Source organism: Hippopotamus amphibius, chromosome 2, assembly GCF_030028045.1.
Source record: "Hippopotamus amphibius kiboko isolate mHipAmp2 chromosome 2, mHipAmp2.hap2, whole genome shotgun sequence".
Lineage (NCBI taxonomy): Eukaryota > Metazoa > Chordata > Mammalia > Artiodactyla > Hippopotamidae > Hippopotamus > Hippopotamus amphibius.
In genome coordinates, this window is record NC_080187.1 from 4,287,767 (window position 1) to 4,315,342 (window position 27,576).

The window sequence follows — 27,576 nt, forward strand, 5'->3', positions numbered from 1 at the left end:
TATTATATGTTGAGTGTGTTATTCATTTTATTCTGTTTGGTGTGTCTAGCTCTTCTGGTTGTTCTCAGCAGGAGGATTTGTCTGAATTACAGGTTTATCATTGCTGAAATCCCAGTGGTGAGCACTTCATTTAAGTACCCACCAGATAACAGTTAACTGACGCTGTTAACTATATGTGGTCTAACAGCCTACTGAAGCTGTCTTATTTCCTATTACATTTCTCATACTTGTGGAATAAACCACCCAAGGCAAAGTGAATTGCTGCCAAGGTCCTTGCTAACGGCCATTTATTTCTCTGACACACAATTCTTTCCCTTCTCCGCTGCTCATGCCTGGGCACTGCTTACCTTTGCTGGTGCTGGTCAGGACGAAAGAGGTTTCTAAGCTTTGCTACAAACCAGCTGAACCCGATAAAACATGCACACGATATACAAATAATTCGATTATTTATTTATTTTGAATAAAAAAGTGGCCAAGATAACAATACTAGTGGCTCTGCATACAAAACACAACATAATTGAGGTTATTTCACATTTACAAAACTGCCATTATGTACAGCACTGGATATTCACAGCAACTGTAATAGACTCTAAGTACTAGAATCATAAGAGTGATTGAAGGGGATCCAAAATGGGAAAAAGCTAAAAACCAATGACCTTTCATTAACTGGAAAATTGGCTAACCAGCTAACTGGTAAAGAAAGAGCATCTGCTACCCTTCTCTTCAGCAACAACTAAAGTAAGATTGCCCCACAGGACTGCATCTGACAAACACCCTCCAAAATTTCCACTTCATTTTCTCTATAATCTTTCCCACTTCACACTTTTCCCAGAAACCTCTGCCCTACTATCAGGTAAAAGCTCAAGACACTGTGTATCTTCAGGGAAAGAAGATAACTAGTGCTAAGGACACAGCATGGTCTGCTTCAGCCCAGAAGACCCAGTTCAAACCCAAGAAAGAATTCCACCCTCTTCCGGTCATCAGTTCTCCGCAGTTTTGAACACACTGGAAAATGTGAACCATGCTTTGCCTTAAAGGTGGCAGGAAGTTACTCACTCACTCTATCACCAGCACCTACTCTGTGCAAGGCACTTAACACTCGGTGCTGCAGGAACTACCAAGGTGAGACAGACAGTTCCTGCCCTTGAGGAGCTTACAATCTAATAATGAACATTATGTACATATGTACAATGCAGAGAAGCAGCCAATTCTTCTGGATGGGGACATTCCAAGCAAAATGTGCTATTGTTCTTAAAGTTTTTTTTTTATTTACATGCTAAAAGTGTGAAACACACCACCTAACCAGATGGTAAGAAATAAAAAACCATCTCCTTTCTGTAACCTTAAGTTTTTAGATGCCTGTTCTTTTCATTTCAAAACATGTCATATATAAACAAACACATAATTTGAAGCCAAGCACAAAGATAGCACAGGCATTGGATAAACATAAAATATATACCACTATACACAACACAGACTACTTTTCTATAGTCTTATTTCTGTATACACAAGTTTGATATTCACTTTCTTTTCTTACACTGAAGTACAAATCTGAGTCAAAGTCTTGAAAAAGACATAATTCATTTTTGCATTTAATTTTGCACTAGTACCAAAAACAAAACAAAACACCCTAGACCTCACCAGTCTGTTAGCCAAATGTCAAACTGATAAAATATGAAATGCTTCAAAGCCACGTCTTACACCATCCAATGCAACCATTTCACAGGATCTTTTTATGAAACCTCGTAGGACTTCATGATAGTGAGGTAAGGAAGTTTTTAACCTTAGAAGTATAAGATTTAGAGTTCTGAAATTCAATTCCAGCCAACCCGTTTCCAGTATTTCAGCTAGACACCTGCACTTTGAGTTTCTCACATCAGTATGAGAGCATCGCCATCCCCTCTTCGCAGCTCCTCCCAAGCCTGGAATGAGTGAATGAACACCGCGTCACTAAACCATGTAATACTCGCTGTCTAGGACCTCAGGTCGTATATTAAGTCTCCCCCGTGGAGTACCGTTATAACTTAAAGAAAATGCAAGAAAGGCTGAATCACCTAATCAGATTAAGAGGCTGGGGGGTAAATATGTATATACCAAAAGGCTTAACTTCTTTACAGGACATCTTTATGTACACAGACACTCCTCTGTTAAATGTGTTGATTCCCACAGCGAGTTTTCAGAAAAGGCCATCATAAAACAAACCATACACGTGGATGGGAGGCTGCACCCTCTCTACCAACCTCAGGCTGGCCAGCCCGTCCTGACACTGATGTGTATCTGTGCCACGGAAACAAGTCTGCATCTCCGGAAAAACCCTGCTGTACATCAGGAGTGATGCTGTGGTGAGAGTGGTCGCGGGAAGCGACTCCGCAAACCTGACTGAATTTAGTACAAGCATAGTCAAATCTCAAGCGCGCTAGCGTTGGTTTGCACGGCAGATACCAGGTTAGCAGACATGAAGCTCTCAGCTTCAAAAACTTCTTTCAGCATCACGAAAGAACAGTTCAAAGCTTAATACCTGTGGGAATTGAGACATGGTCTAAAACTCTGCCTGAAGCTGCCAATAGCTAAAGTGCAACCACTTCACTTCAGTTAGACCCGAAAGAGGCATTTTACAATCCGACAATGTCGAGGGGAGAGGCTAGAGCTCGAGCCGCTCTGCGGTCAACAGAACTGCTGAACGTGACCGACGCGGGGAGCGGTGTGAGAGCACAGGGATGTGCTTCTGCTCGGTCAGGGCAGCCCACAGATTCCGACAGGCCATGGCGGGCTGGCCGTAAAGACATGCGTTTACTTGTCTGACTGTGTGCTGTTTGTGCTGTCCCATCTCTAAAAAGAAAAAAGGGCAGAATCTGTCTTTCCCTTAAAAACACTGAGGCCTGCTGACTTTGAACATAACCAGAATTATTGCTTGTCAGGAACAAGTGGCTTGGGGAACAGAGCAGGTGGTGGCAGGGAGCTGAAATCCAGCCCACTCTGCCCAAAGCCCAGCCTGCAGGTGCTGGGCACTCTTACAGAGAAATGATAATTCAGGGTTCTGGAGAAAACCAGGTACAGTTTATCAAGTTGTTAACAACTATCATTATTACCTTTAGAAAGAAAAACTGTTTAACAGTTTCTTCTAGGAACGGACGCCTGCTATGTGATTCAGGTTTTAGAAATTTTACTGCAAACCTATTACCTGCTAGCTCAGAAGGTGTCCTAAAGCTGAGAGAAGTGAGGGGATGGAAATGGAGAGGACCTCTCCTGGAAGGGAAGAGCGAGGGAGAGGGAGGTCAGGAGCAGAGAAGATGGATGGACCTGTGGAAATCGGACAGTGACAGTACTTCTTGCTTTCGCTCCAGGAGCTGCAGCAATTCACCAGCTGCCCCAGTTCAGTGCTGCAGGCGAGCGGGCGCTCCGCAAAAGCAGCTCTGTGCTCCTCCTGACGAGACCAGTGAGCCTCCGCGACTTCTGCCTCTTATCTGACCCCATTACCATTACAACAGAACGTATTTTAATATTGAATTATTACCCTCTGACGTTCTTTTAACCTAATTAACCGGTGAAGCTTGCTAACAGCTCTAACCCACATGCTCCCACAGTCACATTCTCAAAAACTTCCCAGAGGGAGCAGCAGAAAAATGTCACACTCAGCCATGAGCTTCGCCAGTGGTTCTAATAACTTCTGACACTGGAAGATAATTGGCAGTTTTGGAAGATACAACAGTAGGCAGAGATGGCTTGAAGTCTGGGTGGTGGACATATGAGGATGTCAGAGTGAATATCAATCCTAACAAGTTATCAATTTCTTATCTAGAATAGGAACAAATTAACTCTAGACAGAAAAAATGTGATACTGGTGTGGATATCAGGCTCCCCAAATGCAATGTTCTTGTGGCTTAAAAGGTGGAACCGTGAAGGACCTTTGCTCCTGCACCTTCACGCAGAGCAGCGGCTGCACCGCCGCCTCGCCCACGGCCTGGAGCAGCGATGGCTGAAATGAACTTGAAATCCACTGCTCAGATCAGGTAAGTTAGGAAGGTACAGAGGGCACCGCAGGTGTAAACCGGGAGGCAGTTAGTGAAGAAGCCCGGTGCCCCGCCCACCTCCCGGGGCTCCCGCGCTCAGCACTGCTACCAGGTGTGCTGCCCCTGAGGCCACGCGGGAGCGCGCTGTGTCTGTGACGCTGCCGCTACCTCAGGATCTCGTCTGGCTCCCACAGGTGAAGGGTTACCCTCCACGGCAGAGGCTGGGGCGGGGAGGGGGGCTCCCCATCGGTGTGCAGAAACTCGGGCTGAGGCCGGTGCTGACTGGACCTCAGAGTCTGAAGAAAGCCCCTGGGCAGAGCCCCCCACAGAGAGAAGCCAGATTCCAGTAAAACAGCTGCCGTGTTTACTCCTACACAGACACACTGAATAACTCGGGCGGCCTTTTCCAGTTCAGATTTCCCCCAAACGCATCAGCGCTGTAAACAGGCGCTCACGGCGAGGTTTAAGTGGCCGCAGCACAAAATTCCCCAGTTAAGAGCTAATCCACTACGGACTCTGGGAACAAACGCCTGAGGGAGACCAAGCATATGCTATGAGGACACACACTGCAGTCACTCTGCGACGGGATCGCAGCTTTTACTGTCCTATCTACCGTCAAGTGAGGGCGCTCACGGCACAAACGACCACACGTGCACGACCCTCTGTGTTGTGTTCTTCAGATCTTAAGGCCACCTGGCTCTCCTCCTTGACAATCAGCTGAACATGCTGGACCCTGAAGTCTGGATGAACGCTCCTCTTGAAGTTACCACCACAATGCGAGACACAGAAGACGCCAGCAGAATTAAACAGCAGCAGAGATACAGCATTAAACACAGGAGACAAAACCAAACATCTGAACGCGAAACAAAAGACATTTCAAAGCAGACTGTCTGGAAGTGCCCCTTAAGGGCTGTGGTCTCCAATACCCACGGCCAGAGCGGGGAGGACACTGGGGGAGACACTGCAGGCGGGTGTGGTGTCTCTGTTACGTGTTCTCCAAATAGCAAGTGTTTTTCAGTGAGAACAAAACATCTTTCACTAAGGATACAAAAATAAAGCAGGAATAAGTGTTAGAATAAAGGCAAAATAGAGAGCATGTAACATGAGTTACATTTCACATTTTGCATTTACCATCCAACTTTCCAGAAACATGCACCACTGCAAGGCGCGTGCGTTAGTCCTGTTCATTAGCACCACTCCCGAGGATGCTTATTTTCAAAATCCAAGAACACTGTAGTTCTAGAGGGTCTAATGTTGGGTGTTAAGACCAATTAATGTCTAACATCTCCTCTTAACAGCCCACAGGAAAATACCTGTGTTATAAATAGCAAGGACCTTTGCAGAGAGAAGGACATAGCGACACACACCATAGCACCAGAGCTCAAGGGTCCACACTTCTGAGCTGCCCGTCTTTCTGGAAGTCTCTAGACTCAGGATATAAATGAGACGTCTAGAAATGTCAACATTAAAAATAGTAAATGTTTTAATTTAATACTAAAAGGAGAAAATATTGTTTTTCCTCTATGTACAAACATCTCACCTAGTCGTCACAGTTAAGTCTGAAGAGGCGTGTAACACAGGTGGACAGAAGTACTGGACATCCTTATATATATGAAGGAGTTGGGGCAGGAAACTGACGACATAGGTGAGATCATTAAAAATAAGTCACAATTGTTAATTTACAAGTCACCTGATCTTTTGACACATTAAAACCAACTTTAGTCTTGGCTTCAACCTCTTAAAATATACAGTTTTAAGAAGATGTTTTCAATATGCATGAAAAACAACTGGCGAGATGCAGATCTGCAACTATTTGTTGAGAACAAAACATCAGGCCCACAGGTTACTATCTGCTGGGACACGGCACACCCCGCACCAGGTAACTGAAGCTCCCTGGAGCCCCAGGCAGTTGCAGACCAAGGCCGGGATTAAAGCCTAACTTGGCCCAGCAAGGCCCTTATCCATACCCCCTAGAAGAGACGGTTCTGTTCAGAGAAATGACACAGCATGTGTTTTGTTCGCACTGCTTCAGTCAAGATGCTTGAAAAGTAAGTGTTCCTTTTGGGTAAGGAGTTGGGGGCTAACGTTCATCTCAAAATGACTTAAAACCTCTGCACTCAGTCACTTCAAGGATATCCTCTAGTCCCTGGAGATAGAGGACGCACTTGGGCAGTGAGTTCCCAGGCCCTATTTACAGTCATGAGAAGTGCTCTCCACGTGCGAAGGCCAAGCTTACGCCAGCGTGTCCTAGCTCTTGGGGCTGGACAGCACCTTTCACAGCAGAGTACACGCTCTTTCCATCTTCCCATCGCGGACATTCAGAAGACAGGAGAGTCACAGAAAGGGCAGGGGCTTTGCAGCAACCTCTTAATCCACTCAGGATCTGCAAAAGTTAAGACAAGCAGTACTGAGCGAAAACTTTAGAAAAGGCAGTCAAATGGGATGAGCCCTGGACGGACCACAGTGTTAAGAGATGGTATTCTGGTCCCGGTTCTGTGTCCCTGGACACGGCCCCTCACTACAACATTCTAGATGGGGCTGGACTAAACCTGTGGTTCCCAAAACTAAGTGTGTGATGAAATAGGAAAATAAGGGCACTGAATGAGTGTTTCATAAAGCTAAATTTATTCTGTTTAAAGAAAGGACTATACACTGTTCTGAAAGTATATCCTTCATGCATGGTTAATGTTAAAATCCTCCTATAAAACTACAGTAACAGTAACTTTAAAAAATAACAGTACTTGGAAAAATAAAAACATGGTAACACTGTGTCAACATCCCCTACCCCCACCCGCCCCCCGCCTAACCTCCCTGGTCTGTGAAATGCTGTGCTCTACTGGCTAGGACTCTCTAGATCTCAGAGATTCGCATTCTTCCCAAAAGCTACGTGTGGCTCAATGCAAAGTCAACTGGCAGGTGTTTTTTTTTTGTTTGTTTCCATCTTTTCCTGTATAAACAGTATACCAATTATCAATTGCAATGAGTATTTAAAAATTTGTTTCAAAATAATCCAAGAAGAGGAGGGAAGACAAGGAGGACTACAGATGAAACATAAGAGGTCATGAGCTAGCAATTTTTGAAGGTGAATGATGGGTACATCAGAGTTTCTTATATTCTTTTCTCTATTTTTATGATTGCATTTTCCATAACAAATAGTTAAAACAGAACCCAAACTGCCAACACATTAACTTCTCAGAATCGGAGAGCTTCAGCCAGGTTAGAGCAAAAATCAGTAAGGGTGCAGTTTTACATAGAACACTGTGTCTTACTTGGGACTACGTATTACCCCCGAAGTGCACGCAGCTGTACGCATGGTGACTAGTCCGCTCATTTGGTTAGTGTGACGCTGATGAGGCTCGGGTCACGCACTGACATCCATGGGACTACTTACAGCACTAACTGCTGGCTCACGTCTGTGATCTTATTTCCAACTCGTTACGTCAGAAACGTGGGCTTTGTCACTGGGGCTATCACGAAAGAGAGTACTGACCAACCAGGAAAATAACCCCACCATGGCTACTAGAGGGATGGCTCCAAGTGCACGTCCTGTTCCAGCAACGCCGTCTTTGTATACAGCATCGGCTGCAGAGTTTTCATTCAAATGTAATCTGTGTAAGCCATCTAGAACAAGCTCTGACACTTTTTTGAATGAATAATTTGTTTGCAGTGACAGAACAGCAAACTACAGCCCTACTCACACCCTGAAATGCAGTATGCATGTTAACACGAGTATCCCAATGATCAGTTCTTCATTAGTCTGGGTTGATGACAATACTGCACAGAGCAGAAGGGGCCTGCTCACCACCCCTGACGGCACAAGGCTAAGTGGGGTGGACGTCACGGTGCCCGCGTGCACCCTCTCCCCCTCCCATGAGCTGGGAAAACATTCACCTTCTGGGGCTGGATGGCGGGCGATGCTGTCATGGAGCAAACACCTTCTGTATATCAAACTTTGGCAGGACTGGTAGGTTAAAAAGCACCTGAAAGCAGACAGATTGGATCATCAGTTGTACTAACAGTGGAAAGCACCACAGTGCTGAGGGTGCCTCCCCACAGACAGTTATCCACAAGCTCACTAAGGAGAGGGCAAAAATCGTTCACAAATTCATGGCAGCAACGTATCCCTCTGTGCAGGAGAGCGGCCAGGCCCACGCACCCCACACTGAGAAAAGGGGAAGTGTCTGTGTCAGGCTAAACCTGGAGACACACGGCCTCTGATCCAGGCAGTCCCGCAGCTTCTTTTCTCTGCCGTGTTTGCCCACACTGGGAAGAATGCAGTCTGCCTACACCTGATCATACTTTGAATTTTTCATTTGTTAAAAAAAGTCAATTACGTATTATATTGGAAATGACTCTTGTGAGTGAATATTAAGAGCCGGTATAAGCACTGTCTTTAAGAATCTGACAGCACAGTGGTGAAAACCTGAAAGATACAGAAGACAAAATTCACGGCGTCAAAAAAGAAGGGCCATGAACAAAAGCTCAGAGGTTCAATTCCAACCCAGGACTGTTCACTGAGCCTTGACCAGGACCAGGCAAATAAGGGAAGGGGAAGTGCAGTGTGCTGTCAGAGCCAGCACGTGGGCTCTGCAAGGAGGGCTCTGAAAGGGAAGTGTTTAGGATGAGCAACTAAGCAGAGAAAACTACAAAGAGGAAGGTAGGCTGGGGAAGGGATTCCAAGAAGGTCCACCTTGAGTAAAGACTTAGGTGTATAGTTAGAAAGATTATACCTGAGTGAGAGCAAGCACCCATCCCCACCCAGAGAAATGGCAGCCAGGTATTCTGGCACTAACTTCAGTCAGCAAAAATGAAAATAATTTTTGTGTTAGAAGCCATCTGAGAGACAACAGTGTATAGTGGTTACGCATGGAGACTCTAGAGCCTGAAGGCCAGGTTCTCAGCTCTGCCACTCATCACCTGTGTGACTTTGGACAACCGTGAACTTCCCCAGGCCCCAGTTTCCTCACCTGAAAAAGTGGAAACAGCTGTGGTGCCCCAGTGTGACTCAGGATGTGTGCACTGCTTAGAGCTGTGCCTGGCACGCTGGCAGTGCCAACAGGTGCTAGTTGTTATTACCAGACCACTACTATTACGAGCTTATTTCCTATTCTCCCCTTAATTTACTGAGTGCCTACCACGTACCAGGCATTGCTCTATCAACAGCTGTGAACAACAAAATCCCCCGTCTTCACGAAGCTTTCTATTCCAGAGGGAGGAGAAAAACAGAAAGTTAAAAATATATTAAGTGGTGACAATTGCGAAGGAGGAAAATAAAGCAGGAAGAGGAATGAAGACTATGTACTGGGAAGGGAGAGGGATGCCATCAGGTGTCATTTTAGGCAGCGTGGCCAGGAAGGAAGCCCTGTGACACCTGCTGGAGGGGCACTCTGGGCAGAGAGGATGGGCCGGTGCAAATGTCTGGGGGGTGGGAGGGTTGCTGTGTGTGCCTGAGGAACAAGGGGGCCAGTGCACCCCAAGTGAAGTCAGCAAGCCGGAGAAAATGCAGAGGAGATCAGAGAGGGGATGGCGGCCAGGCCATGGAGTCTTGATTACTGAAAGGATTTTAGCTTTTACTCATCAGAAATGGGCAGCCAGGGACCTCCCTGGTGGCCCAGTTGTAAAGAATCCGCCTTCCAATGCAGGGGATGCGGGTTCAATCCCTGGTCAGGGAACTAAGATCCCACATGCCATAGGGCAACTAAGCCTGCGCGCCACAGCTACGGACCTCATGCCTCTCAACTAGAGAGCCTGCGTGCCACAGCTAGAGAAGAAAAACCAGCATGCCACATCTAGAGAGAAGCCCACGGGCCACAGTGAAGAGCCTACACGCCTCAACGAAGATTCCGCGTGCCACAACTAGACCTGACGCAGCCAAAAAAATAAATTAATTAATTAAAAAGGAAAGGAAACGGGCAGCCACTAGAGAGTTTTGAGCAGATGGGGTGACATGAGCTGATGAGGTCGTAACAGGATCACAAACTCAGCTCTGCTTAGAACAGACTGGAGGGGCAAGGAAAGAACAGCAGGTGGGCTGGGAGCTAACTGCAATAACCTGGGCAAGAGGTGACAGTGTCCTGGCCCAGCGATGTACAGGTGGGGGCAGCGAGACAAGGCTGGATTCAAATCTGAAATGCCTTCACAACCTCCAAACAGAGCAACCGAGCTGGTGCTTAAACATGAAGTCTGGACTGAAGGGGAGAGATTCAGACTAAAGCTACATGTGTAAGTCACCAGTGTAGAGTGCTGACAAAATAGAGACAGGTCCAAAGACGGACATCAAGGAGATACTGTGTCCAGGAAGCCAGGTGATAACAAAGTGCTTTAAGGAGGAGGAAGAGGGAGTGATCAACTGTGTCAAATGCAGCCCACGGGGCCATAAGATGAGGACGCCCCAAGGCTCCCTCTTAGAGTGAGACTGAGGGGAGAGGAGGAGGAAGACCTCTCCTTTTTCTTATAGTTAAACCAGAGTACAGAAGCACTTTATGTTCTATTAACTTTAACAGGTATTGCTTTTGTCATAATGATTTTTAAAAATTTAATGCTACTTCAAAGCAAAGTAGTATTACCAAACTAAATAAAGAACCCCCTATATACAACAAGCAGGAAAGAAAACTCTCATTAAAGGGTGTCTTGCTTTCGTCAAAAGGATGGAAAAAAGTCCACACCAGGCTTTACAGTAGCAGCTTTTCTCCAACGTAATGGCATGGGCAACGTACACTGTGGATAAACACTTTACAGTGGTCTGTACAGCACAAAACTGGAAAATGAGGAAAAGCAGCTTACCGGAGCCAAATGTGGCCATTGGAACAGACTGCCTGTTTGCGATCTGTGAACGGCAAAATCTCTTTACACAAACTACAGTGCTCAGGGAAAGTCTGCTTGTTCATCTTCTTCGAGATGTGTCCGATCAGCACCTGGTAAGACAAAGCAGTCAGCAATGTTTCGTGGTGAGTGCAGGGCTTCCCGACACAAAGGAGAAATGGAAAACTACGCGGTATCTTACACGAGACAGGAGCTCTGCATCTCCACGTAGCCCATCACGCTGTCTGAAAAGTAAAAAAGCTGGACCTTCAACTTGTGTCAACTGGCTGAGCAAAATAAAATAAATTCATTCAGGTACCCTGTGACAACACAGTGAACTTTACCCACTAAACGAAAAGTTGTTCTGAAAACGCAAATCTCATTACTTGCCTTTAGTTGCTTCTGAAACAAGGACTTCAGAGTTCTGTTAGAAGACAAAGTATTCAGCTGTGCTTACAATGTTTTGACTTTAAGAAAGAAAAGCATCATCTCTATAGGCAAAATACCATGTGAAATACTAACTCTGTAGAATTATACACGTCTATTCTTTAAGAAAAGCTTACAAAGTAAAAAGATAATCAAGGTTAAAAAATAATAATTTCCTCTTCTGACGGCCCAAAGTCTCGCTTACCCAACCTAGTCAGCCTGCAATCAGAGACCCACTGCGGGAGCGGGAGAGGTCAACGGGCAGGCTCTAGGCCTTGGCCCTACTTCAGCTTTGCTTTTATCTCTGCTTCGTTTATTAGGATTGCACCAGTTCAAAAATGAAAGTCTGAAAAACGCTCATCTACTTCATTGTTTTGTTGGAACAAATCTTTACCGGCTACATTATCGGGAGGCGTGGGATGCGCCAATCCTTCAGAACCACCTTGTCTTACTAGCAGATAATGTCCTTCCAAGTTTTAATCCATTTACACTGAACGTCTTGTGTAAGAACTTATGAGTCTGCCATTCACTAAAATTAGTTCACTGAAGTTCTGAAGGGTATCTTAATAGCTCAGAAGGGTGTCTTACCTACTCTACATATAATTTACAAACTTAAAGCCCATTAACTTTTGGCCTTTTTTGGCCTTGAAAACTCTAACTTATGGTCCCTTACAGCAGGGACAACCAATATACTAGGTTTGAATAGATTCATTTTATGCACACAGTAGGATTTTAAAACATGAAATGTATTGTTTTCAATCAGAACTCAGTTGCTGTAGATGGGCAGAGGTATAACCTTCCCTTCTTTAAATTGGCTCTGTTCGAACCAAGTAACTATCTAAATGGAGCCTTCCATGCTCATGCAGCATCTGGACAACTATTCTAAATCACTGCCAACCAACTTCCATTACAAATTTCCTAAAACATTTTTGTTAATATTTTACGCTTGTAATATCCCTGCTAGGTCCTACGAACCAGAGATAACCAGAAAACTCTTCCACACAATTTAGGCCACAATGAAACAATTTTTAAAAGCTGACTTTCAAAGATGAAGAGTCAGTTACATGAACAGTACATCTTAACTACTCTTTGGGTGTGAATGAAAAGATCGCCTGCCATATCAGTAAACAAAGGATGCTGCAGCCATCAAGCCGTCTCATTACAGCCTCCCGTCGCCAGTGAGCCCTGAGGAGACAGGATGAGAAGCAAGGACACTGGCCCCAGATAGCTGAGGTGCATATCAAAGGAATGATCTCAGTGAGCCCAGATTCTGCATCTTCCCATACCCAGAAGAGTGCTAAATTCCTTAACTTGAGATGTCTGGTTTTCCTTAATTAATGGTAATCTTTGATGTTCCGACTACCTGGTCTTTGTTGCAAAAACTCCTATATGTACTGGCTCCACCCCTTGCCCCTTTGGCGCAGTCTCTCTGAGTTATCGGAGATGCTAAGTCCCAGGCTTAAGTCCTCAGTTTTGTCTGCCAAATCCAACCTAACTCTCAGCTTTGAGGGTGTGCACTTTTTTCCAGTCTACATCAGATTGTTGCCAACATCCTTCAGAAATAATTTTAGGGGTGTGCGGGTACACACACACACAACTTCCCGACAAGAAACGCAACAAGTGACTTGTGAATGGTTTAACATCAGGCATGCGGCTCTCTGAATTTATTACCTTCAATTAATATTTTAGATAAGACTTCAGGCAGTGAGAATAAACATCCATCTTCAGCGTAAAAGGACCACAGGCATCTGTGGTCTTGAATATTTTAGTATACAGCATGTTCCTTAAAACACAGTTCTTCAGGATTTTAAAAGCTGTTAAGCTCAGGACTCCTGATTAATAAGTCTATGTAACACTGAGCTACACGAAGTTAAATGGTTTCTTTCCTGTAGGAATTCTTGGAACCCTTAGAAGGATAAGGTACACTGGGAACCTTTAAGAGGAGTATAGAGTATGTAGTAGTTCCCCAAGCTTGGAACCCTACTGTTCTGTCAGGGAACTTGAATTCTGTGAAATACATTTTGGAAAACACTGGAAGATTGTTCTAACATCCAAATAAAGATCATACCCAGTTTGTGTTAAAAAAAACAAACACAAAAAACAAAAAAACCAACGTCTAAGGAATCATTTGTTTATTTTATATGCCCTTCTAGACTAAATCAGAAGACCTCCTCAAGTCCTATCAAGTGGAAACAATCCCCGCCCTAAACCTTTTGCAAACAGGAAGGGAAGGGAGGGCTGTCTCTGCCCAGTCACAACCTAGTCTGCTCTCGGAGCTCATCCACAGCCCAGAAATCTCCCAAACCTTGTGTATCAATCCAGGCCTTAGTGAGAGTAAGAACTGACATGTTCTTTGTGTGATATGAATGTGTCCTCTGCATTAATCTGTTTCCTATTTATTCTCCTGCACCTCATGCCAATCCACTAGCTAAAAAATGTCAAAAGCAGAAGTTGAGCTTTACGAATTAAGTTTAGGTCATTTCTTTCTCACGAAGAAAGCAGCCTTTTCAGTTGCAGTGTTCTGGTTAGTAAACACCTACCCGTGCGGTTCTGTCATCATACTCTGCGTCAGACATTAAAAAGTTACAGAGGCCCCTGGTGGGGACGCTAGTGTTTTCTGTGATCCAGGTGTGCAGGTATACCTCGCCTAGGACTCGCTTCATGTGCTCGCGGGTCAAGTGCATTTCCACGGCTTCAATCTTCCCCTGGATTTCAAGGAGCTTCTCCTCCATTGGCTCTCGGCCTCCGCTGTCTCCAGACTGAGTGAGTGGGTCATCTGTGGGGTCCTCTGGATCCCCTTCTTTGCTCTTCTCCTGCAGGCCCTGCTTGTTCATCTGTCTGGAGGAGGTGCCTTCTTCTTGCTGTTCATCCTCGGCGTTGCCTGTCCCAGGTGAGTCGACAAGTAAGATTTTCGAGTCCTCATGGGCGGGTCTGCATAAGGCTTCTGAAGGGGTTTTCTGCATCGACTGGTATAAAATCCTCAGGAGGAAGAGTTTGAAGCGCCAGTAATAGGTGGCCCCACTGCTTTCAATCTTTTGCTCCAAAGCTTCTTGTAAAAACTGAGGGATGTGTTTATCTTTCAAAATCTTCCAGCGTACTAGGTCTATTAAATCTACCTGCTTAAACAGATTTTGAACTGAAGATTCCAGAAGCTGAGCAGCTGCCTCTTCAAAGGTTTTGAGAGTAACGAACTGAACCTGGTAGTTCTTGTTAACGGGGTGGAGGCCGTTGACCATGCCCTCTGTGGTGATGACGGCCAGGTACGCACCGCAGGGGCTCACGGCTATCCCGTGTGTCCTCACGGAGCCGAACACATTTGACAGCTTAATCAACTGGTGTTCGAACTTCAGCGCAACATCCGTGAAGATGGGAATCAGCTGCCTCACCTTGCCGTCGCTGGAGCAAGTGTACACTGTCCCGTTCTGCTTGTCTGCAGTCATGGAGACAATCGGCAGTGAGTGCAGGCCTGTGACATGAGAATTGTGCACGTTCAGACCTGCTTTGGAGATCAGAAGAAGACACCAAAACACATAGGATCCTCTTGCGGCCACCACCAAGCTACAACTACACTTCTGGTAAGGGTGATACAGGGGTACACACTTGATGCTGTGTACTGGCAACTGGTCCATTTCTTTCCACAAGACGACGGGCTGCCTTAACGTGAAATAGCCTTTAACTGCTTTGAGGTTGACTGGAAGAATTTTTACAGGTCCAAACGCGCTCCCCACAATAAGGCCGCTCATTTTCCGATGACTGTGCTCGTATTCCCACCAGAACAAAACACTGGGCGAGGTGATTCCTGACTCAATCGTGTTGCATGAAGAGATGGATTCCTTCCCTACAAACGGCAGCTGAAACTGCCACACAGCAATGTTGCCGTTTTCAAAGAGGACGGCCAGCAGCACGCTGCCCACGTCGCGGCACTCATTGTTATGCTTGACCTGCTGAGTAGTGCAGATGCCAGACCACTCCATCCTGACGGGGGTCTGCATGCTGTGTCTCCTCTGAAACTCGGCAAAATCCCTGAGAGTCCCTTCCGGGGCCTCACTTTTAGAGAACCTGTAACTGGTCTCATAGAGACGTTCTCCGTAAATCTCTGTCAGATCGACCAGCTGGACCCACTGCAGTCTGTTGAGGTTAGCCTGGATGGTCAGGCGATTGTCCATGGTCAGTGCTGCCAGGAGGCACCTGCCATTAGCATCACAGCCCACAGGGGACCAGCTAGTGTACTTGAAGCCTCTCAGTGGTGGCAAAGCCTTGCCCTCCGGGTTGAACACCCTGTCCAGCATGAACGTCTGACTGACTGTGGGGTCTTCGGAGGTGGCAAACTTCTCCTTACACTCAGCAACTTCCGTTTTTGAGCCAACCTGAAAATAAGATAGATAAATATTTCACTCTAAGAGGAATATACGTACACTGCTTAGGGTGAATTAACCGATTCACATAAATATGTACAGTAATTTGATATCAATCCCGTTAATTTTGGCATAACATGCATTTAAAGATCAAGTACATGTCGAAACTAAATGAGCATTTACTCAGGAAATGGCAATTTTTTTCAAAGGGTCAGAATAAGTGTTGTCATTATTCATAGCCTGGCTCCCACGCCATTCTCAGAATCCACATGTGCAGGAGCAATGACAGATGTACTTGATTCTAAAGAGTCAGCGAGGCATTCTGCTGAACTAGTCACAAAACAATAAGGGAGTTAAAAAGTCATGAAAAAATATATATCTATATACATCTTTGGTACACTTAGATGTTTGGATTCTTAACAGTATCCCTCCTGCACAAACGCCTGCTTTTCAGTTTTCTATCTGAAATTTCATCTATCAACTACATTGAGCACCAGCTCCAACAGCTCTGCCCACTGCTTCTGTAGAATAACGTCCACTCCTGTCAGACTACCAGACTACAAGCCGGTCCCTGACACTCCCACCTGCCTTCCCGGCTCCCTGGTGCAGAATGCTCGCTTTCCTTCTAACTGAATCCCATCCTTCCTACCAGGTCAAACTCCACAAGGCCTTCTGAGATCCTTCCAGCTCTCGTTCATCTCTTCCTCCTCCAAGTTTGTAACATACCTGAGCAGTGCTATTTATTTTATGCCTAGGTGCTCTTTAGAAAGACTTTAAAGGGACATTAAACATAGAGGAGAGAGAAATGACCAAAAGAAAGTGGTCCAGAGCCATACAAAAATAGCCAGGAAGGCTAAAGCCAGACAAGAGCAGAGGTCAATTAAATACGGTTTCTGTTATGTCAGAAGCCGGAAGAAGAAAACGACTGGATCCACAGTCTTTAGAGAAATGGATAACAGAGAGAGAAAACAGAATCTTTCAAATCCTTTTTAGCGCCAATCTTCTTTTACAGAGAGGCTGATCTTCATACTGAAAAGGGTAGATTAAACACGATTAAAAAGGAATTCAAGCCTAAATATACGTGGATATTAAAAAAAAGTCACTTTAAATGAGTTGAAGTCCCCAAACCCAGAGGGATTACACTCTAGAATATAGAAAGACCTTGGAAGATAAACTCAAAACCACTACATTCCTCGATAAAGCTTGGACAACCAGGGATGTGTCAGAAAACCATAATGCAACAAATAGTTAACTGCTAGACCACATAATAAATTAAGCATATAAGATAAAACGTAGATATAAAGTCCAACAAATGTGTCAGAAGATGAACTTTTCCTAAAATGTGTTAAACAGAGCATCACTCCCCTAAACTGGCCCTTGAAAACCAGGTCTGTAACCAAATAAGTTTTGAAAATGCTGCATATTATACATTATTCCCCCTTTAAGAGTTACAGCCAGGGAGCTACTGTAGAGACTTATTTAACAGCAGTTATCAACAACTTTTATTTTTATTTTTATTATCATTTTTTAAAAATTGGGGTATAGTTCCTTTACATGTTGTGTTAGTTTCTGCTGTACAGCAAAGTGAATCAGCTACATGTATAAACACAGCCCCTCTTTTTTGGATTTCCTTCCCATTTAGGTCACCACACAGCACTGACTAGAGTTTCCTGTGCTGTACAGAAGGTTTTCATGAGTTATCTATTTATACACATGAGCGTATATATGTCAATCCCAATCTTCCCAGTTTATCCCACCCTATCCCTTTCCCCCTTGGTGTCCATACGTCCAAACTTCTATTTTATTTTATTTTTTAACAATAGAACCTTTTGGGGGGCTGTCATCTTTTATCATCCTACATAACACTCTGGAAATTGTGTCTTAGGCAGTGTATCTTGATTTTAGGGTAGTCTTTTGGATACACCTACAGACATGCTGGAGAAACAGACTGGAAATTTCAATTAAATAGCGATGTCACTGGCTAACCTGTTAATAAAACATCGCTAATCAAAGCCCAGAGCTTCGGATGAGTAGATAAAATTTGATTGAAAATCTTTGCTATGATGCCAGACTGCCTGGATTCAAACCCCAGCTGGAACACACACTAGCTCTGTGACCCTGAGCAAATTGTTTAAACCTTCTGGCTTTAATCGCCTCATCTATAAAGAGTATAATAATACATGCTCTCATACAGTTAGGAAGGTTAATTAAGTCAATATGTAAAAAGCATATATTAGGAAATACTCAATAAATGTTATCTATGATGACAATTATTAATACTCTTGAGGATTAAGTAAATGTTAATGAGACCTAATAAAAGTATGTAAAATGCAGGGTAGATAGGTATTAAGTTGTCCACCAAATGAAGGGTAGATATAAAATTGTTCACCAAATCCCATAATACTGTAAACTAAGCAATAATCCTTAGACTAGGATAATTTACTATTATAGTAAAAGCTACTATAGAACTGAAAGTAAACTTACAGAATGTGTAACCCCAAACAGCAGCACAGAGTGAAATAAAGGAAGCTCAAGCTTGGTCCTACTCCCCACACAAAGAATCCTTGACAGGATGGAGAGCAGCATGGATGGCAGCCAATCGGGGAAATCCGAAATCCTTATGGTTCTGTGCAGTAATTTCTAACATATTAGGTAGTTTGAATTAGCCTACTGCACTTCCCCTCAACTGTCCACATCACAAAACTAGTTAATGAATCAAAACAAGTACTTGGATGCCCTAGGAGCATATCAGCTAAGAGTCCAGCTCCCAGAGGCTGACCCCCAGCCAATCACTTTACTGTATACTATCCTGTTTCTACTTGGCCACTACTACAACTAATAGCTACTTACTTTGTAAGCACCTAACAAATAAAAACTCACTTGAAGCTATTAGACAGTAAGCTTCTTGAGGGCAGGAATACAATTCCAGAGACAGGAAATAGTTATTTAACTTCATGTAGTCAATATTACTAACAATCTTAACAACTGATACAAATAAACCTAGTTATGCATATATTGTAAGAATTTGGAACAGTGTACAACTAGATGATTCACTAAATCAGCAGTCCAATGGGAAGAGAAATTGCAACTTACTCTGAAGTCACTACTTCATTGCTTTTCAAATTTTTGTCATTCACCTTTATATCACATAACCTCAGTGCCCAGGATAGTAACTTGCAAATAGCAGATAATATGTGAACTATTATTTAACTGCATATTTTCCTCAAACAATTCATAATCTAAATAACGATCAGAGCAAAAGCTTCAAAGAGGTTTAGCATCTAGCCTCCTAGCAGTGCTACACACTAAAGCTGTGATCTAGGTTGCAGAATGTCCATCTTTCGTGTTGGAGCAAACTGGACAGCACCAAGTAGATTTCTATCCACAGACAGTCAATGGGTAGCACCATCAAAGTACAGACAGAGACTTCTTTACATTCCTCCCATTACTCCAATTTTATCCCACAGAAGCCTCTTTTAGACGTGCAGGGACAACTCAGCATTCATTCACCAGGCAGTGCTAGGCTAGTAAAGAAGACTGCTAATTGACTGCCGGCTTCGGTGAGGTGCACATGAAGAACGGGGCAGAAGGGGAAGATGCCACTAACTAATTTCAAGAAAGCAATCAATTACTAGAGGGATATATAAAGATCTCCTATTACTCATTTTCCAGTTGTCGAACCAATGACAGAGTCAAATTTTTATCAGAATACAGTGCTACAGATAACTTCCCAGCCACAGCCATAGCTTTAACCCGGACTCCTTCCCAGCCACAGCCATAGCTTTAACCCGGACTCCTTCCTTCATACTTGCATGACTATTTTTTAACTTGAGGATTTACAGTGTGCCAGGAACTGTGCTAAGCAATTACACACGTGTATATGTATACGTGTATGTATATGTAAGAATATCTACATATATAAATATATATTTAACTTAACCTTCCAAAAGTTCTCAACAAGGTATCCTCCTTTAATAGATAGGCCTATCTTGAGCCAAAGCGCACTCTTGTAGCACCTGTCTTATACTGACTCCAGCAATCATCCATTTGCCTCTAGTCCAAACCAGATACATGTTCCTGAATCACACCAGGTCGGTCCACATCTATGATACTGTAACAGCACTTCAGGGCTTCCTAGATTGAAGTCAACCATCTCAGACTGACCTTCAAAGTTTCCAAGTTGGCCTCACTTTACTCTCTCTGACTCTCTGGGGAAGCTACTTGAACTCAACTGTTGACCCATCATTATCGGCACAAACAGCAGCAAGTTGTGTTCATGACTTACATGTATATGAACGAGGCAGGCAACTCACTCCTGCCATCCAGATGACCCTTTCGTCCCTTCTTCTTACAACCTTTTCTTAGGTCTGCTGCAGATTCACCACCAAATAATCTTCCCTGATAAAAAAGCATCTCACTTCACCATCCCTTCCTTTCTTTAAGTCCTCTCTGCTAAAGTATTAAGTCTCTATCATATTGAGAGACACACTTAAAATATTCTCTAGCTGACGTGCACATGAACATTCTCAGCAACATTCTACAGAGGCTACACCCCGCTGTTTTAAAACCCCTTTGTTCTGCCTCCCTCCTTGAGGGTTTCTCAGCCCCTTAGCATGTATCCACCTGATTGGTTATACTGGAATCAATTTGTTCACATCCTGTCCAACAAGATCTTAGAGGATTTAATTACACAAGTTTACCAGTGATCTAATTCAACATCAAACTGTCAGTTTCAAACTTGGATTAAGTGTGCTAAAAAGTGGTGTGGCTTCCCTGCACCCCACCCAGTTAGTGTATCGTATTTAAAATGGCTGTGAAGAGTAAGAGTTTTTTTTTTAAACTTCAGGTTCACGTTAATACCTTCTCGGTATATAGAAACATATGTTTACAACGTTGATCACTACACATTGCTATTTGTTCATGACTTGCCAAAAGAAGGTAAGCTCCATGAAACCAGGAACTTTGCTTTGTACAGTGCTTTACTTCCGGAACCTAAATTGGCGCCTAGCTGATACACAGTGGTATTCACAAGTGTGTCGAAAGAATGAACATACACTTTGATAATCACATATACGCAGACAGACCTATAACAGAAACAGCGAAAGTTTTAATACTTTTAAACCACTAAAATGAACAATACGACTTAGTACTTTAAAAAAAAAAGAATTTGAAAACGGCGATGATAGAACAATAAAACTTTAGGAGCCCTAAAGTTCTGAAGGCAAACTCAGTTAACACGAAGCCGAAAGCACTAAATCTACACGGAGATCTTGGGCTTGAAGTTGAAGAACCGCACTTATTTCCAGAGGCTTTATATTTCATTCTACATCCCAATGCCTTTCAGTTATTGACGAAAAACTGCGTTCTGACCCCGACATCCAGTATTTATCCATCTGTCCAAGAGGAGAAGCAAGAACCACCCATAAACAAAGTCGCTGAAACACTGAAGACGATAGAAAGAACCAATTTTTCTTTCCCAAAGCAAAAGAGGCTCAAGAGGAGGGCACATCACAGAAAACAAAGCCAGCCAAGGGCCTCGGGGAGCAGGCCCCAGACAATAGGAGCAACGGTGGAGGCAGGTCTGGGGTTGGGTCAACAGGGGGTGGAGCCTCAGAAGGCACCCGGGAGAGAAATCTGCGCCAGCAGCCGGCCCGAACGAGGCTCCGAGAGGGACCTCCCGAAATCTATGTGCGTCGGGGGTGGGCGGGTGAGCCGGGACACTGAGCGTGAACGGCCAGAGGGCTTTCTGTGTGTTTACCAAGCTACGGCGACCCGAAGCGCCGGTGGCGAGGAGGGGAATCCCCGGACCAGGCGTGGGCCGGGACTCCCCAGGGCCCGGTGACGCGGCCGCGGGAGGGGGGTCGGGGGGAGGCCCCGACGCCGGGGCCCGGGGAGGACTTACTTTGAGGAAGCAGCTGTGGAGAGGCGCGGGCACCGAGGTGCGGTGGATAACCAGGTCCTGGCCCGGGTTGTGCACGTCGCAGATGAGCTCCAGCACGGCGATGCTGCGCGCCGTGGACACCGACACGCGGTGGTCCTCGGACCACGCCAGCGGCTCCAGGCCGCTGACCGCGTACTGCAGCTTCACCGCCGGCTCCCGCCGAGTCACCAGGAGGCGGAACGCGGCGCTGGGCCCGGGGGCCGCGTCCGCCCCCGGCTCCTTCCCGCCCGCCTCGCCCTCCTCCTCCTCGGGCGGCGCAGGCCGGTCGGCCGCGGGGCCCAGCCGCGCCTTGGCCGTACTCATCTCCCCTCGGGTGCAGAGGCCGCACCCCGGGCGCGCCCGCCGCGCGTCGCCGTGCCCTGGCAGCCTCCCGCACCGCGGCCGCCGGCCCCCAGCGCCCTCAGCGGCGGTCCTCTCCCCGCAGGCCCCGAGCGCCGCCGAGCCAGGAAGGACCCCGCCGTTGCTAGGCGACCCGGCCCTGCCGGGTGGCCAGGGCGCCGCCTGTTTAAAAAAAAAACAACGCGCCTCCTCCGCAGGCCGGACCGCGGGTGGGCGAGGGGCAGGGAGCGTCCCGCAGCCCCCGCCGCGTGACCACCCCCCAAGCCCCTTTAGGGATCCCCTTGCCTCTCCCCCCAGGCAACTAAGGTGCTGAGGAAACAGTAATCCACTGGTAAAGGGAGGAAGGATGGGTTGGACGCGGCACGCCTCTCACGGTGCCGCACCGCAGGGACTCCGGGTGGAGTGTGACCCGGCACCCGCTGCCCCGGGCCAAGCCACGAGGGGCGCCAGGCGGGCCGTGGGTTCGGCCTGCGGCCGCGGCGCGCGGGCGGCGGGTGCGGGCACCCGGAAGGCACGCAGGCGCTGGCGGGGCAGCTACGCGGGGTCCTCGCGCGCCCCACGTGGGTCCGCGCGGCGCCGCGGCCCCGCTCCGCCAGGTCCCGCCGCGCCCCTGCACCCGCATGGAGACCGCCGACGCGGCGCTGTCCCGCGTCCCCCAGCCCGCGGCCGCCGCCCCCGGGACGCCCTGCAGGAGACCCCGCCAGGCCCAGGCGAGGCGGGTGAGTTCTGACCCGGTTTCAGGTTCCGTGGGCATCCGGGGCCGCGGCGCGCGGGGAGCCGCCGCCGGGCCTCTCGGCCGGGGTTGATTTGCGGAGTGAGGGCGGGCACGTCAGGCAGCGGGCAGACGCTGGAGGAGTCGCGGGGCGGCGCGTGTCTGAGCCCCGGGACGCCGTCCCGCGGAGGTGTTCTCGGAGGGGGCCGAGCGGGGCAGACGGGCGGGAGCTGGCTCGGGCTGCTCGGTCGTCGGAGGCAGGGGTCCGAGGCTGGCACCCGAGAGGCCAGGAACTGAGGCTCGCGCGTGTCCCAGCTTGTCCCTTGCCAGCCGCGTCTCCAAACGTCTCTCAGCCGCCCTTTCCTCGACTCGGAGGGTCGTCTGTTTCGGGCATGAGGACTGGAAACTAGAAATTTCTCTGAAGAGTTTTCAAAACTGGGATATCATTTCATCCCCGTATAATGAAGGGGGAAAAGAAAACGCAGCTTCTCAGTATAATCCCCCCATTAGGTGAGAGAAAGATGCCTTAAATTTAATCCAAGCCAGAGCTGAAAATTGGGTTCTAGGATGGTTGACTTAGCTCCTAGGGAAAAGGAGGGTTGGGGGGCAGAAAGTCTGTTGAAAAATCACGTTACCTTAATGACCAGGAAGAATACAGTTTGGTGCCAAGGAAAGTGTGTGTGTGTTTTCTTGAAAAAGCATGCCTTAATGCCACTGAAAAATTACTTGCCTAAGTTCGGTTCAGTTCCATTCAACCAGTGTGGTGACGCTGAAATTCCTTGAGTTCATATAAGCTCACATCAGTTCATACCCACTCCGGATTATCGTCTAGATTTTTTTTAGTGATAATCAACTTTAGGATTTAGAGGCTCGTGAGTAAGGACTTTTCAGGTGGGTGATGTTGCAGCTGCATCTTTGGGGGGGGGGGGAGCGGTATAAAATAGCCAATTGGAAACGTGGGATTTGGAGTAGGACAAACCTGGGATTAGATGCCAGCCTTGCAACATGCTGGCTCTGTGACCTTAAGAAAGTTTCTTCCCCTCTCTGATCGTCACTTTTCCTATCCATAAAATGAGAATAATAATTTCTACTTCGTATAAGGTTATTGTGAAGATTAAGTGAGGTAATATACATAAAGATTACATTTTTTGGCCCATAGGAGCACTTAGTAAATGTCAATAATAATTTAAAAAGTCATATTGGCTCCATTTTGGGTAATCGAATTGCTCCGTCAGGAGGTCGGTAGTGTGCTCGTGCCATGTACATGCTGAGTAACACATAGAAAGCGCTCAGTAACACTTTGCTGGGTGAGTTGAATAAATAAATGTAAGCTGCCTAGTTTTATGATTGCTGGAACCACTGTGTCGAAAGGATATTAATCAGGCGATGGTAGCTGTGTACAGTGGCCCCGTCCGCACCTACGTTTTCGTTTATGTCTTGAATGAGAATTATGTATATGCTGGTCAAGTGTGCTGGTAGCCTGCATTTGGGATAAGTAGCATATATAGTGGACTTGGAAAGACCTTGACAGCTTAAATAATTCTCTAACGCTGTGCAGAATGTTTTTCCAAAACAACAACAACAACAACAACAAATATATTGTAGAAAATTTGAGAAGTAGATTTTAAAAAAAAACCCACCCATGACTGTGCTACTCAGCTAACTCTGGGTAACAGTGTGGTATATATCTCTCTGGACAACAAGCAGGACAAATTAGGGATCAAACGGCACACGATGTTTTCTAACCAAACAGGATACATTTACTAGATAGTATAGTAGCATTATTGCTAGGAACCAGGGTGTGGAATCAGTGCCTGGGCAAAACCTTGATCCCTCAGTGATCCTGGGACAGATTACCTCACATGTCTGCCTCAGTGTTCTCATCTTAAAGTGGAATGATATCAGCACTGTATGAATAAATGAGGGTATTTATGTAAGTACTTAGCGTACTAACTGCTGTATAGTAACTACTGAATACGTTTATTAACCTCAGAGACATGACCTGTAGACTGTTAGGGCCGGATGGACCCTAGAGGTCACATGGCATAATCCCTTCATCATGCAGGTGGGAGAGCAGACTCAGGGACTTGCTTATTTTCAGAAGGTCCAGATGTGTCCCTGCTCTTCTCTGCGCACAGGCCACCCCATGAAGCCTTCCTATGTCTTTGCCTCCCTTTCCCTCCCCGTGGGCCATGGTAGTCTTTCTTCTTGTTTTGTGCCCTGATAGCCCTTTGTCCATATCTCTTCTGTAGTACAAGTGCAGGCTGGGGTTTGCAGTTCTACGCTCTTGTCTCTTCCGCTCGTCTGTGGCTCCTTCAAGGGCTTGGCGCATCTTTGCACCTTCAGAACTAAGCTCCTTGACGGTGGTCCTTTTTGTAAGTGAATGTGTTGTGGATGCGGGGGAGGCTTACAAATATTGATAGAATAGTGTCCAGATCACAGAAAAGAATAATTCCATCACGTGTTATTCATTCATCTCACCACTATTTACCGAGTACTTACTTTGTGCCAGACATGGTCCTGTGCAGGGGATTCAGTGCTATCTACGACAGGCTCGTCCACTTCTTTCAATCTAATGTGGAAGACAGACATCACACAGTGGGTTGCCTGTTATATATTACTATTTTACTGTGTGCTGCAGAGGAGAATAAGGCCACCAGGAGAGCCAAGTACAGGGACCCTGGTTTGGCAGATGGAGAGAGGAGGTCAGGAAAGGCCCTTCTGAGGATGTAGCAGGTAAGCCTAGATCTGAAGGATGAGTATGAGGGGGAGGGTTGGGGACATGGGTGTGGGAGTGCCATGTGCAAAGGCCCAGAGGAGAGAAGGAGCTCGCTACATTCCAGGAACCTAAGGAAGACCAGGATGATGGAGGGTAAAGCTGAGACTGGTGAAATGGGTAGAGGTCAGATTCTAAAGGGCTTCGTAGCTCATGTTATACCTTTTCGATTTTAGCCTAAGAGCAATAGAAAGCCTGCCTGATATTGTGCTTAACTTGGAACACTTGCTTTTAAAGGGGAGCTGACATGGGAATAAAGCATGACTGGGATGATAAGGGATCTAAAGTTTGTGTCCTGTTTGGGATGTTTAGTCCAGAGAAGGAGAAAAACAGGAGTTCTGTGGTGAGTGAAGGGATGTTATGGTTAAGAGTTGCTGCAGAAAGCAAACTGCAGACTGGTAGATGGATCTTCCAGGAGACACATCTTGCCTGAATGTTAGGAACAGCTTCCCAACCCCGAGAATTTGGTTGGGGACAGAATGGGCTGCCTCATGGGGTGGAGAGCAGGAGGAGGAGGTGCAGGCGGGAGCTGCAGGGCTACCTGTCAGGGGTCCTGTGATGGGAATTCCACACATGTGTGAGTGGAGAGGCCTTTAGGCCTTCTTGTGCCCCAAGAGCCTATGGTTCTGTAAACCAGGTAAGATCTGCACATTTCATTCCATCTTACAAATGATTGAAGAGACCTGAAACTTGACTTCATCTCTTTTTAGTCTGAAAACTTGGGACTTTGTAAAAATAAATTTGTAAAATGAGGCAGGTCAGTACTTACTTTATTAATACTGAATATTAACACTACATATTTGAAGTCATACGTATTGAATTACTTAGCTATAGGAGCCCTTAGGGTTGCCAGGAACAAAAAACTGTTGTTACTGCTAGGTTAGTCAGCAGCTGACAGTCATGGGTAAAACAAGCTGATGTGTACACAGAAGTCATGATTTCAAGCCGAGAGGAAACTAACATATTCGGAGCGAAACCGGAACTCCAGAATAACAAGCCCTGGCTACTCACGGGATGCTTTTATATTCATGTGTAATGTAAATTGGAAGAGAAGGCCAAGGAAAATAGAGGAATTGGCTGGTCTTCTCCTAGGGGTAGTTTGGACATCAGGCACTTAACAGCATTCATGTTGCAGAAATCAGAAGCAACAGGCAGAAACTCTCTCGTGTTGTAGCCTGTAATCAGTGATCAGGTGGGGATGGAAAGGCGAGGAGAGTTGGAAATAACTGTGATAGAGGTGATGGATGGAGCTGCATTCTCATTTGGAATGGAAGCTGGGAGGAGGAATCGTCTCCAAGCCATCTGAATGTGGGGGCGCAGCTTGAGGGCAGAGAATGACAGCCATCCAGGTGCTCTTGGGGTAGAGTGGTAATGAGGGTTTCTGCTTCCTGGGCATGAGCTGGGATGCAGCGTCTCACGTGTAGTCACCGATGGGCTTTGTTGGTGGCAAGAGAAAAGATTCGTTTCCCCCTTCCCCGTCCTGGTCGTGTAAATGGATTCCTAGGGATTTGGATTGACTCGGCTTGCACACCTCACAGGTGGGTCCTCTCTTCCCTGCAAACACACTCCATTTATTAACATTCAGCCTGAAAAATGTTTCTCCCTTCTTGATTATTTTGGTGGAGTTGAAGGTTAAGATGATTGGTGAGGTCCAGTAGGTAGATCAGCTGAGGTTTGTGGGGGTTTGGGTTTTTTTCCTCCTTTTGGGAAAAAAAAAGGGCTGAGTCACAGAATCTGATTGCAGGCCCTAAACTGTTGCTTGCCATATGGGGCGTAATGATCTCTGCAGGGAGAGATGCAATTCTGTGGGCAGTCAGGCTTCACTCTGAGGTCTGTTTTCATGGACTAATGCATCTCTTGTCGCTCTTTCCTTTTGGGAACAATGCAGCCAGCAGCGGCCACCAAAAGAAAATACCAAGCATCCAGTGAGGCTCCCCCAGTGAAACGGAGGAGCGAAACATCGTTTCTCCCCGCCAAGAAAACTGCTGCTAAAGAAACTCCAAGGACTTTTAAGAGGAAGGCACAGAAAACGTTTTCTCCCAAGAAGTCTTCAGCTGGTGTGAATGATGGAAACCAGAAGTGGAAACCAGGCATTAAGACTTCATCCCTATTTAAAAACAACCCTGAGATTCCAGAACTCCACAGGTATGTCCAGGTATAGATGCCCTTCGGGAATAAAAGGAATTAAGTGTCTTCTGCCGTGTGCTTTGTTTCTT

At 46.2% G+C, this 27,576-nt stretch overlaps 2 protein-coding genes across 8 annotated transcripts in view; one reads left to right on the forward strand and one right to left on the reverse strand.

Moving 5' to 3' along the window:
• Positions 1-439: 439 nt before the first annotated feature.
• On the reverse strand, positions 440-21,980 carry GTF3C4 (general transcription factor IIIC subunit 4). Of its 6 annotated transcripts, none has more exons than XM_057724699.1 (6): positions 21,495-21,980; positions 13,778-15,604; positions 10,794-10,924; positions 9,153-9,210; positions 7,902-7,990; positions 440-6,393 (listed from the first exon to the last, which is right to left on the reverse strand). In XM_057724699.1, the coding sequence occupies exons 1-5, from the start codon at positions 21,834-21,836 to the stop codon at positions 7,931-7,933; spliced, it is 2,418 nt and encodes an 805-aa protein (XP_057580682.1). In that variant the 5' UTR covers positions 21,837-21,980; the 3' UTR covers positions 440-6,393; positions 7,902-7,930. The 6 variants fall into 6 exon arrangements, 5 of the variants coding, with proteins under 5 accessions (XP_057580682.1, XP_057580681.1, XP_057580680.1 ...); XM_057724700.1 differs by having other exon boundaries at positions 6,327-6,417; XM_057724698.1 differs by lacking the exon at positions 9,153-9,210.
• Positions 21,981-22,239: 259 nt separating this feature from the next.
• DDX31 (DEAD-box helicase 31) overlaps positions 22,240-27,576 on the forward strand; it is a 71,071-nt gene continuing 65,734 nt past the window's right edge. Inside the window, exons 1-2 of one of the 2 annotated variants that reach the window (XM_057724702.1) lie at positions 22,240-22,591; positions 27,249-27,505. In XM_057724702.1, coding sequence (XP_057580685.1) covers positions 22,493-22,591; positions 27,249-27,505 — 356 coding nt within the window. In that variant the 5' untranslated portion in view covers positions 22,240-22,492. Of the gene's footprint in view, positions 22,592-22,647; positions 26,899-27,248; positions 27,506-27,576 lie in introns of those variants that run through there. The other variant, XM_057724703.1, reaches the window with a different exon arrangement.